The 12,500-nt window shown below is 45.5% G+C and overlaps 1 protein-coding gene across 1 annotated transcript in view; it reads left to right on the top strand.

Moving 5' to 3' along the window:
* LOC127632160 (mitogen-activated protein kinase kinase kinase kinase 5-like) overlaps positions 1-12,500 on the top strand; it is a 46,026-nt gene that overhangs the window by 32,627 nt on the left and 899 nt on the right. Inside the window, exons 17-32 of the mRNA XM_052110746.1 lie at positions 1,767-1,787; positions 1,920-1,968; positions 3,226-3,388; positions 5,400-5,497; positions 6,019-6,060; positions 6,143-6,221; positions 6,299-6,375; positions 6,457-6,517; positions 6,639-6,741; positions 8,091-8,149; positions 8,268-8,371; positions 8,773-8,950; positions 9,037-9,105; positions 11,793-11,885; positions 11,975-12,101; positions 12,193-12,500. The exon at positions 12,193-12,500 is cut by the window's right edge and continues 899 nt beyond it. Of these exons, the coding sequence (XP_051966706.1) occupies positions 1,767-1,787; positions 1,920-1,968; positions 3,226-3,388; positions 5,400-5,497; positions 6,019-6,060; positions 6,143-6,221; positions 6,299-6,375; positions 6,457-6,517; positions 6,639-6,741; positions 8,091-8,149; positions 8,268-8,371; positions 8,773-8,950; positions 9,037-9,105; positions 11,793-11,885; positions 11,975-12,101; positions 12,193-12,286 (1,417 nt within the window). The 3' untranslated portion in view covers positions 12,287-12,500. The remainder of the gene's footprint in view (positions 1-1,766; positions 1,788-1,919; positions 1,969-3,225; positions 3,389-5,399; positions 5,498-6,018; positions 6,061-6,142; positions 6,222-6,298; positions 6,376-6,456; positions 6,518-6,638; positions 6,742-8,090; positions 8,150-8,267; positions 8,372-8,772; positions 8,951-9,036; positions 9,106-11,792; positions 11,886-11,974; positions 12,102-12,192) is intronic.

The following is a 12,500-nucleotide window of genomic DNA, read 5'->3' as shown; positions in this document are numbered from 1 at the left end:
CGCACACGCACGCACACACACAACACACACACACTCTCACAACAACACACACACGCACACACACACACACAACAACGCACAAGCACACACACTCACACACTCACACACACACGCACACACTCTCACAACAACACACACTCACACTCACAACAACACACACACTCACACTCACAACAACACACACACACAACAACGCACACGCACACACACTCACACACAACAACACACATGCACACACACCACGCACACACTCTCACAACAACACACACACACTCACACTCACAACAACACACACACACACTCACACTCACAACAACACACACACACAACACACACACACAACAACGCACATGCACACACACTCACACACACACACACACAACAACGCACATGCACACACACTCACACACACACACTCACACACACACACACATGCACAAACTCTCACAACAACACACACACACACACTCACACTCACAACAACACACACTCACACTCACAACAACACACACACACAACAACACACACACACACAACAACGCACATGCACACACTCTCACACACACACACACACACACACACACACAACAACACACACACACAACAACACACATGCACACACACTCACACACACACACTCACACACTCACAACAACACACACACACACACTCACACTCACAACAACACACACTCACACTCACAACAACACACACACACAACAACACACACACACACAACAACGCACATGCACACACTCTCACACACACACACAACAACACACATGCACACACACTCACACACACACACTCACACACACACACACACACACACAACAACACACACACACAACAACGCACATGCACACACTCTCACACACACACACACACACACACAACAACACACACACACAACAACACACATGCACACACACTCACACACACACACTCACACACACTCACACACACACTCACACACACATGTTGTGTTTCCATGTTTTATGGGGACTTTCCATAGACATAATGACTTTTATACTGTACAAACTTTATATTCTATCCCCTAAACCTAACCCTACCCCTAAACCTAACCCTCACAGAAAACTTTCTGCATTTTTACATTTTCAAAAAACATAATTTAGTATGATTTATAAGCTGTTTTCCTCATGGGGACCGACAAAATGTCCCCACAAGGTCAAACATTTCGGGTTTTACTATCCTTATGGGGACATTTGGTCCCCACAAAGTGATAAATACACGCTCACACATACACACACACACACACACACTCACACACACACACACTCACACACACTCACACACACTCACGCACACACACACACACACACACACTCACACACACTCACACACACACTCACACTCACACACACACACACACTCACACTCACACACACACACACACACACTCACACACACTCACACACACACTCACACTCACACACACACACTCACACACACACACACACACACACACACTCATACACACTCACACACACTCACGCACACACACACACACACACACACACTCACACACACTCACACACACACTCACACTCACACACACACACTCACACACACTCACACACACACACACACACACACACACACACTCATACACACTCACACACACACACTCACACACACACACTCACGCACACACATTATTTTGGTCATAGTCATTAACTATGTAACATCTTTGATCTGGTTTTGGTGTCTGTGGTGAATCTCTAATTCTCTCTCTGAATCCACAGACCTCCGACTTATTTTTTGAGGTACGTCACCTGTCCACGATATTTCCTCTCGAAGCCGCAGTAAACAATGCTCTCATCTGTCATATTCATCTGTTTATGTGTTATAAAAGACAAATGAAACATTGTCATTGATGTCATCTCTCCTGTGTTCAGTAACACGCTGCCGCACAGTGATGAAGTTCCTCCTCCTCTTCCTCCTAAAGTGAGTTTGTGCAATACATTAAAGAAGACTTATTTCAGGTCACAGAACATAAATGTTACAGCTGGAAACTTTTCACTCATACTGCAAAAGCTTCGTAAAGGCAGTAAATATGTCTTAACCCTTATATTATTCCCTAGCAACACGCTAGTTACCACCAAAAAAAAACTGACATTGCATAATACAAAGACATATACAAATAATTTTTTTTAATTGTTGTGGAGAATACATCAAATACAAGATTAAGTTTAGTTTTTCACTATCACTCTTAAAGGGACAGTACACCCAAAAATGAAAATTCTCTCATCACTGAATCACCCTCATGCCGTTCCAGATGTGTTTGACTTTCTTTCTTCTGCAGAACACACATGAAGATATTTCAGCTCTGTAGATCCATATAATGCAAGTGAACGGTGACCAGAACTTTGAAGCTCCAAAAAGCACATAAATGCAGCATAAAAGTACTCCATAAGACTCCAGTGGTTTAATCCATGTCTTCAGAAGTGATATGATAGGTGTGTGTGAGAAAAATATCAATATTTAAGAGAAACTTTACTGTAAATCTCCACTTTCACTTTCACATTCTTCTTTTTCGTTTTTGCCGATTCGCATTTATCGTGCATGTCGCCCCCCAACAGGGCAAAGTTGAGAATTTAGAGTAAAAAGGACTTAAATATTGATCTGTTTCTCACCCACACCTATCATGTCACTTCTGAATACATGGATTAAACCACTGCAGTCTTATGTGAACGTGAAAATGTAGATTTACAGTACAATTTCTCTTAAATATTTATCTTTTTCTTACACACACCTATCATATCACTTCTGAAGACATGGATTAAACCACTGGATTACTTTTATGCTGCCTTTATGTGCGTTTTGGAGCTTAAAAGTTCTGGTCACCATTCACTTGCATTGTATGGACCTACAGAGCTGAAATATTCTTCTAAAAATCTTCATTTGTGTCCTGCAGAAGAAAGAAAGTCACATCTGGGATGGCATGAGGGCGAGTATTTAAATTTTTCTTAATCGGATCATCTGAACAGAACAGTTATTACTTTCTGTAGCTCTAGTGTCTTAAAATGTATTTGCAGCAATAACACATTTTGAAACAGGTTTCTGACCACTGCCCCTGAATGCCATTGGTCATTAATCAGATAGTCCCACCCCCAGTCCACTTCATTGGCTGAGTTAGGGTGTAGTAAATATAATAAGCATAACTGAATCATGACATGTGTACAAATGTGTGTGTGTGTGCAGCCGAAGAACCGCAGTAGTTCAGGGGAGAGCATGACTGCAGACGAGGATCACGGTAAAGCTCTGTGTGTGAGCGGACCCTCACCTTTACTCAGGACGTCCAGTGGCACACAAACACACACAAGGCCCATCCCGCGACCACGATCTGTACGGAGTGTGAATTCAGGTCAGCAGCTTACACACACAGACAAATACACACAAATCAAATAGCAACTCTATGAAGTCTATAGAAATGATTTAGTCACTATCATAACAGACTGAGTGTGTGTGTGTGTGTGTGTGTGTGTGTCTGTCTCTGTGTCTGTATCTGTGTGTGTGTGTGTGTGTGTGTGTGTGTGTGTGTGTGTCTGTGTCTGTGGATGTGTCTGTGTGTCTGTATCTGTGTGTGTGTGTGTGTGTGTCTCTGTGTGTCTGTCGATGTGTCTGTATCTGTGTCTGTGTGTGTGGCTGTATCTGTGTCTGTGTGTGTCTGTCTGTCTTCGGATGTGTCTGTATCTGTGTGTCTGTATCTGTGTGTCTGTGGATGTGTCTGTGTGTGTCTGTCTCTGACTGTGTGTGTCTGTCTTTGTGTGTCTGTGTGTTTGTGTGTCTGTCTCTGACTTTGTCTGTCTGTGTCTCTGTGTCTGTATCTGTGTGTCTGTCTGCCTGTGGATGTGTCTGTTTGTCTGTATCTGTGTGTCTGTGGATGTGTCTGTGTGTCTGTATCTGTGTGTCTGTGTGTCTATCTGTGGATGTGTCTGTAAATGTGTCTGTGTGTCTGTATCTGTGTGTGTATCTGTGTGTGTGTGTGTGTGTGTGTGTGTGTGTGTGTCTGTGTCTGTGGATGTGTCTGTGTGTCTGTATCTGTGTGTGTGTGTGTGTGTGTGTGTCTGTCTGTCTTCGGATGTGTCTGTATCTGTGTGTCTGTATCTGTGTGTCTGTGGATGTGTCTGTGTGTGTGTGTGTGTGTGTGTGTGTGTGTGTGTGTGTGTGTGTGTGTCTGTCTCTGACTGTGTGTGTCTGTCTTTGTCTGTGTGTTTGTGTCTGTGTGTCTGTCTCTGACTTTGGCTGTCTGTGTCTCTGTGTCTGTATCTGTGTGTCTGTCTGTCTGTGGATGTGTCTGTGTGTCTGTATCTGTGTGTCTGTGGATGTGTCTGTATCTGTGTGTCTGTGTGTCTGTATCTGTGGATGTGTCTGTAAATGTGTCTGTGTGTCTGTATCTGTGTGTGTATCTGTGTGTGTGTGTGTGTGTCTGTGTCTGTGGATGTGTCTGTGTGTCTGTATCTGTGTGTGTGTGTGTGTCTGTCTCTGACTGTGTGTGTCTGTCTTTGTGTGTCTGTGTGTCTGTCTCTGACTTTGGCTGTCTGTGTCTCTGTGTCTGTATCTGTGTGTATGTCTGTCTGTGGATGTGTCTGTGTGTCTGTATCTGTGTATCTGTGTGTCTGTATCTGTGTCTGTGGATGTGTCTGTGTGTCTGTATCCGTGTGTCTGTATCTGTGTGTCTGTATCTGTGTCTGTGGATGTGTCTGTGTGTCTGTATCTGTGTGTTTGTGGATGTCTGTGTCCGTGTGTCTGTATCTATGTCTGTGGATGTGTCTGTGTGTCTGTATCTGTGTGTCTGTATCTGTGTGTCTGTATCTGTGTCTGTGGATGTGTCTGTGTATCTGTATCTGTGTGTCTGTGGATGTGTCTGTGTCCGTGTGTCTGTATCTGTGTGTCTGTATCTGTGTCTGTGGATGTGTCTGTGTGTTTGTGGATGTGTCTGTGTCCGTGTGTCTGTATCTATGTCTGTGGATGTGTCTGTGTGTCTGTATCTGTATCTGTGTGTCTGTATCTGTGTGTCTGTATCTGTGTCTGTGGATGTGTCTGTGTGTCTGTATCTGTGTGTCTGTGGATGTGTCTGTGTCCGTGTGTCTGTATCTATGTCTGTGGATGTGTCTGTGTGTCTGTATCTGTGTCTGTGTCTGTTTCTGTGTCTGTCTGTATATGTGTGTGTGTATCTGTGTCTGTGTCTGTGTCCGTGTGTCTGTATCTGTGTGTCTGTATCTGTGTCTGTGGATGTGTCTGTGTGTCTGTGGATGTGTCTGTTTCTGTGTCTGTCTGTATATGTGTGTGTGTCTGTCTCTGTGTGTCTGTCTTTGTGTGTCTGTGTGTGTGTGTGTGTGTGTGTGTGTTTTGTTGTTGTTGTTGTACTGCAGATCCGTCATCATTCTCTAGTTTTCACACTGATCCTCCTGCAGAACTTCAGCCTCCTGAACTGCCACCAAAGGACAGAAGACGCAGACAAGCTCCACAGGTGCCTCCTGTCTCACTCTCACAAGGAATGTTAAAGAATGTCACACTTTCATTGCTCAAACAGACACTGTGTGCATTACTTATATACACATCTGAGGCATGAAAATGTGACATTTACTGTGTTACAACAAGTGCAACAAAATGAAATAAAACCCCAAAAATCCGAATATGTTTTGTTTGCTTTAGATCCAATATGTGAACAAAGTCAAGGAATTCTATTTCAATTGGATTAAGCAAAAACATTTTAACCTGTAAGACGTCTGGGTCAAAATGACCAGAACACAAAATAAGTGTAATGAACGTCTCGTGAGGTCTCGTGACAGCTGTCAGGATGTGAAGCTTGATAAAGTCTTTTGGCTGTTAGACGTGATTCTGAAACAGAAGCTTGAGGTTTTGTGTTTTCTGACTCAAATATGACTGTAACAATAATCTGTGATCTACAGCAGACATTATCATCAGATGTTACACTGACATCACATGCCTTTGTTTGTTTGTTTGTTTGTTTGTTTGTTTGTTGTTCAGGATCCAGTGGAGTGTGTCAGTCCTGTGATCAAGAAGCCACCGGTACGGTGTTGTGACATCACTTCCTTTTGCTTGAATTCTTCCCAAGACAATGAAATAACGGTGAATAATGTGTTTCTGCCAGATCGTGTTCCGGAAGGTGTTTCATGGCTGTCCGCTGAAGGTGAACTGCTCCACCCCGTGGGAACACCCCGTCAGTAAAGGTAACGCCCGGCCACACGGCTGACCTGACGAGCGCTCGTGGAAACATCCGTGATGATTGTCATGTGTTTGTGTTCAGATCAACACCTGATCTTTGGCGCAGACGAGGGGATCTTCACACTGAACCTGAACAGCTCTGAGACCACCATGGAGCTGGTGAGAGAAAACAACCCAATCACATTTATCAAGCTCTGATTCGTCCAGAAATATCCAATTAAAATGACACTTCCTCTTCAGCTCTTTCCAGGCAAGTGTGTGTGGCTGTACACCATCGGAAACGTGTTAATGTCTGTGTCAGGTGAGATTCAGTCACAGTCAGAAAGATGTTTGAAATAAGAAATAGTTTATCATGAAACTGAATAATGTGTGTGTGTGTGTGTGTGTCTGTGTGTGTGTGTGTGTGTGTGTGTGTGTAACAGGGAAGTCTTCTCAGCTTCACTCTCACTCTCTGAAGGAACTGTACGAACAGACGCGCAGAGAGCACCGGATAGTTGCCTTGCCAACACACAGACTGTTGCCGCGGTAACTACCTCATTTGTCACACAAAAATACATATGACGAATGATCTCTTAAATGACACCTGGAGTCGTGAGTTTGAATCCAGGGCGTGCTGAGTGACTCCAGTCAGGTCTCCATAGCAACCAAATTGGCCCGGTTGCTAGGGAGGGTAGAGTCACATGGGGTAACCTCCTCGTGGTCACTATAATGTGGTTCTTGCTTTCAATGGGGCGTGTGGTGAATGACTCCAATCAGGTCTCCTTAGCAACGAAATTGTCCCGGTTGCTAGGGAGGGTAGAGTCACATGGGGTAACCAAATTGGCCTGGTTGCTAGGGAGGGTATAGTCACATGGGGTAACCAAATTGGCTCCAGTTTCTAGGGAGGGTAGAGTCACATGAGGTAACCAAATTGGCCCAGTTGCTAGGGAGGGTAGAGTCACATGGGGTAACCAAATTGGCCCGGTTGCTAGGGAGGGTAGAGTCACATGAGGTAACCAAATTGGCCCAGTTGCTAGGGAGGGTAGAGTCACATGGGGTAACCAAATTGGCCCGGTTGCTAGGGAGGGTAGAGTCACATGGGGTAACCAAATTGGCCTGGTTGCTAGGGAGGGTAGAGTCACATGGGGTAACCAAATTGGCCCGGTTGCTAGGGAGGGTAGAGTCACAAGGGGTAACCAAATTGGCCTGGTTGCTAGGGAGGGTAGAGTCACGTGGGGTAACCAAATTGGCTCCGGTTGCTAGGGAGGGTAGAGTCACATGAGGTAACCAAATTGGCCCGGTTGCTAGGGAGGGTAGAGTCACATGGGGTAACCAAATTGGCCTGGTTGCTAGGGAGGGTAGAGTCACATGGGGTAACCAAATTGGCTCCGGTTGCTAGGGAGGGTAGAGTCACATGAGGTAACCAAATTGGCCCGGTTGCTAGGGAGGGTAGAGTCACATGGGGTAACCAAATTGTCCCGGTTGCTAGGGAGGGTAGAGTCACATGGGGTAACGTCCTCGTGGTGGTGATTAGTGGTTCTCTCAATGGGGCATGTGGTGAGTTGTGTGTGGATCGTGTAGAGTAGCATGAGCCTCCACATGCTGTGAGTCTCCTTAGCAACCAAATTGGCCCAGTTGCTAGGGAGGGTAGAGTTCACTCACACACACACACACACACACTTACACACTCACACAACACACACACACACACACACACACACACACTTATACACACACACTCACACACACACACACACTCACACACACACACTTACACACTCACACAAACACACACACAAACACACACACACACACACACACACACACACACACTTATACACACACACTCACACACACAATTTAATCTCACAGTTTTTCTCATTGTCTCTTAACAGGAAGTTTGCAATCAGCACAAAGATTCCAGATACAAAAGGCTGCAGAATGTGTTCAGTAGGTGAGATCACATCACAGTTTGAGTCGAACACAACAAGATATTTACATGAATAAAGCATTTTAAACCTTCACTCTGTGTGTGTGTGTGTGTGTGTGTGTGTGTGTGTGTGTGTGTGCAGCTCAGAACACTCAGAAGGCGTGTGTGTTCCTGTGTTGTGCACTGGAGTGCAGTGTAGTTCTGTTGCAGTGGTATGAGCCCATGCAAAAGTTCATGCTCATCAAGGTGAGTGACTTCAACTGCCGGGAACTATTTCATTGTCAATGTGGCCTCAGATGTCTTGAGTTTCGCCAAATCTCGAGAAGAAAATAAGAAATGTACATTTTGCATTAATCACGTGTCCCTCGAAGGCCTCGTTGCCGCCAGGCAGATTTAGAATTTCAAAAATAAACAGCTTTCTGGATACACCCCCGTCTGCAGTTGGTCAAACAAAGAGATAGCCCCGCCCCCAACTCACGCCATTGGTTGAGTGATGCTGTTGTGGCGGGTCAAAACCAACAGAGCAATTTATATATAGTTGCAGAGGGTTATATCAGCTTCACATCATTGAAACAGAAGTGATCAGAGTGACCTCCTGTTAGTGTGCACGTGGTCTCGTTTACTCTTGTATCATTGTGATCTCACAGCAATTTGATTTCCCGCTGCCGAGTCCTCTGCGTGTGTTCGAGATGCTGGTGGTTCCGGAGCAGGAGTATCCACAGGTGTACATCCGAGTCAGCAGAGGAACCAGCCTGACACAACCTGTCCAGCTCCGATACATCGACCTCAACTCAAACACATCCTGGTTCGCTGATACCGGACTCGGTACGGATCCACACACACACACACACACATCCAGCAGTACACATGAAATATCTGAACGTCCTAACACTGTTTTCTGTGTGTCTCAGAGAGTCGCGGTGCTGACAGAGTTCAGCTGAATCAGCTGGACAGTGACACACTGCTGGTTTTGATTGACAGTGAGTAACAGTGCTTACACATATGTTAGGAGATTTTAAGAAATGTCCCCCTAAGGAAGGGTTCCCCTTCTTTTCCCCAATCTGGAACGCCCAATGCGCTCCAAGTCCTCGTGGTGGCGTAGTGACTCGTCTCAATCAGGGTGGCGGAGGACGAATCTCAGTTGCCTCCACGTCAGAGACCGTCAATCCGCGCATCTTATCACGTGACTTGTTGACCAACTGGAAACACACAAGAGTGGAAACACCGACTGAACTGGCACTGGACCGCACACACGAGGAGACTAAAATAGGGAGAAATCAAACAGGTTAACAGACAGCGCAGGTGTGACTTATAAACTAATAATGGGCAAACAAGGAGGCGGGTATGACGCAAGACAGAGTGACATGCGGCGACACCGAAACAATAACAAACCTGCGTGCTCTCACAAGATGACAAATCACCCGAATGGCATGAGCGCTCACAATTAGACAATATACGCTCATGCCAACTGACAAACAAGACAAGAGAATGTGTAGCAACGCCAAACAAAGCGATGCCATGCATTCTCACAAGACAACAAATCACCCGAATGGCATGAGTGCTCACAATTAGGCAATATACGCTCATGCCAACTGACAAACAAGACGAGAGAATGTGTAGCAACGCCAAAGCGTTGCCATGCATTCTCACAAGACAACAAATCACCCGAATGGCATGAGCGCTCACAATTAGACAATAGACGCTCATGCCAACTGACAAACAAGACAAGAGAATGTGTAGCAACGCCAAACAAAGCGATGCCATGTATTCTCACAAGACAACAAATCACCCGAATGACATGAGCGCTCACACTTAGACAATATACGGTCATGCCAACTGACAAACAAGAGGAGAGAATGTGTAGCAACGCCAAACAAAGCGATGCCATGCATTCTCACAAGACAACAAATCACCCGAATGGCATGAGCGCTCACAATTAGACAATATACGCTCATGCCAACTGACAAACAAGAGGAGAGAATGTGTAGCAACGCCAAACAAAGCGATGCCATGCATTCTCACAAGACAACAAATCACCCGAATGGCATGAGCGCTCACAATTAGACAATATACACTCATGCCAACTGACAAACAAGAGGAGAGAATGTGTAGCAACGCCAAACAAAGCGATGCCATGTATTCTCACAAGACAACAAATCACCCGAATGGCATGAGCGCTCACAATTAGACAATATACGCTCATGCCAACTGACAAACAAGACGAGAGAATGTGTAGCAACGCCAAACAAAGCGATGCCATGTATTCTCACAAGACAACAAATCACCCGAATGGCATGAGTGCTCACAATTAGGCAATATACGCTCATGCCAACTGACAAACAAGACGAGAGAATGTGTAGCAATGCCAAAGCGATGCCATGCATTCTCACAAGACAACAAATCACCCGAATGGCATGAGCGCTCCCAATTAGACAATACACGCTCATGCCAACTAACAAACAAGACAAGAGAATGTGTAGCAACGCCAAACAAAGCGATGCCATGCATTCTCACAAGACAACAAAACCTGCTGAGCGTACATCGTGAGGCAAACGCCACGTGGTGCACGCAACAGGTGACTAAAACGAGACAGGACACCTGTGTGAGAGTTCGGCCACACACACACACACACAACACCTCAGACCGAAGAGACCGAGCCTCAGCACAACCTGAAGACAGCTCGCGACCCGTGCGTGCAATGCACAGCTGCGTCGCTAGAGACAGACAAACTATTTATGCGAGCGCATCCTGCCAAGATGACATAAGCACGATGCACGCACATCAATAACAGACATACATGGAGCATGAGTGTCCGGATCCAGACACAGACCGAAACCGAACCAAAAACACACAAACATAACCACGCACGGGGCAGCTGCCTTGTCTCTCTCGAACTGTCGTCTCCGGCTGCCTTTATCCCTCGCGCACCCCATCAGGCGGATTGGGGACTAGGCGTGCGTCGTTCCAGCCCCGCCCATCTCCGCTCTACAGTCAGTATCGGAGCTGGTGCCGATCCAGGTCTCGTATTGGTGCATCATTAGTCTTAAATAAGTTTTTCTTGTTTTAAGGATGTTTTTAAGGTAAAATAAGTCATAAATACTCAGTAAGAAATTGATTCTTTGCTGCAGAAGTCTGTGATGCAGGTGTGAAGCATTGTGAGTAAATATAACACCTAAACATTACACTTCTCTAACCAACTTATATCCAACGTGTATATAGTTCACATGCAAGAAAATTTTCCACTTATTGTTTACAAATGGAGGGATGAGTCGACATTATCGTCTGGTGTCTGACGCCGGTGCGGTGTGTAGAGCTTGAGCCGAAAATAACCTGGAATATTCCTTCAACAGAAAGCCGTTAATCTGTTGCATCTGTTTTATGAGAGGGGACCTCAAAGCGCGCATGTGTGTGTGGAATATTCCGTTCACACACACACACACACACACACACACACACACACACTCACACACACACACACACACACAGTCTCACACACACACACACACACACACACTTTCACACACACACACACACACACACACACATTCTCTCACTCGTGATCTGTCAATCAACTAAAATGTTACTGTGAAATTCTGTTGTTGTCATGGCGCTGCGATGATGATGATGAGGTTTTGTGGTGAAACTGTTTTTCTGTTGGTCTTCACAGACTCTGTATATACTGTCAATTTGGAGGGGTCAACAAAATACCACAGACACCTACAGACTGACGTCAACTTTAAACTAGACATCGACGCTGTGGGTAAGAAAGCTCACGACTGTGTGTCTCATCAACCCGATGAAGGAAATCTCTCCATCATCCACAAACTGCATCTTCATGTGTGTGTTTAGTGTATCACGACGACACGTTGATCGCGGTCTGGAGACACGGCTGGCAGAGGAGAGGTCAGGGCTTCTCGGAGATCCTGCAGGAAATCACAGACCCCAAAAAAACCTTCCGCCTGGTGGGATCCGACAGGTAAACACACACACACACACACACACACACACACACACACACCTTCTAGATACACACAATGTACTAAACTGATAACGTCCCCTGTCAACAGAACTGTTGTCATGGAGAAACGAGCCTGTGATGACCAATCAGGACTCTGTAATCTCTACATCCTGGAGACGGTTGACTCCGCCCCTGATTCCTGAGTGTGTGTGTGCTGTTATACAAAGTGTGATCACTCCGGAAAGCTCCATTTTCCATTTTCCATTTTCCTTGATTTACTGTATGTTAAACTCCTCCTGGTGTTAATAAAGATGTCCATCTGAATGTGAAAACACACCACACTTCTGTTTCTTCTGTGTCTGTGTTTGTGCGATTTCTCAGTGAACAGTCCATCCATGAACCATTATGTTTGGAAAT

Source organism: Xyrauchen texanus, chromosome 38 (genome assembly GCF_025860055.1).
Source record: "Xyrauchen texanus isolate HMW12.3.18 chromosome 38, RBS_HiC_50CHRs, whole genome shotgun sequence".
NCBI lineage: Eukaryota > Metazoa > Chordata > Actinopteri > Cypriniformes > Catostomidae > Xyrauchen > Xyrauchen texanus.
Note: the sequence above shows the minus strand (reverse complement) of the source record. Positions and strands in the feature narration are given on the sequence as shown.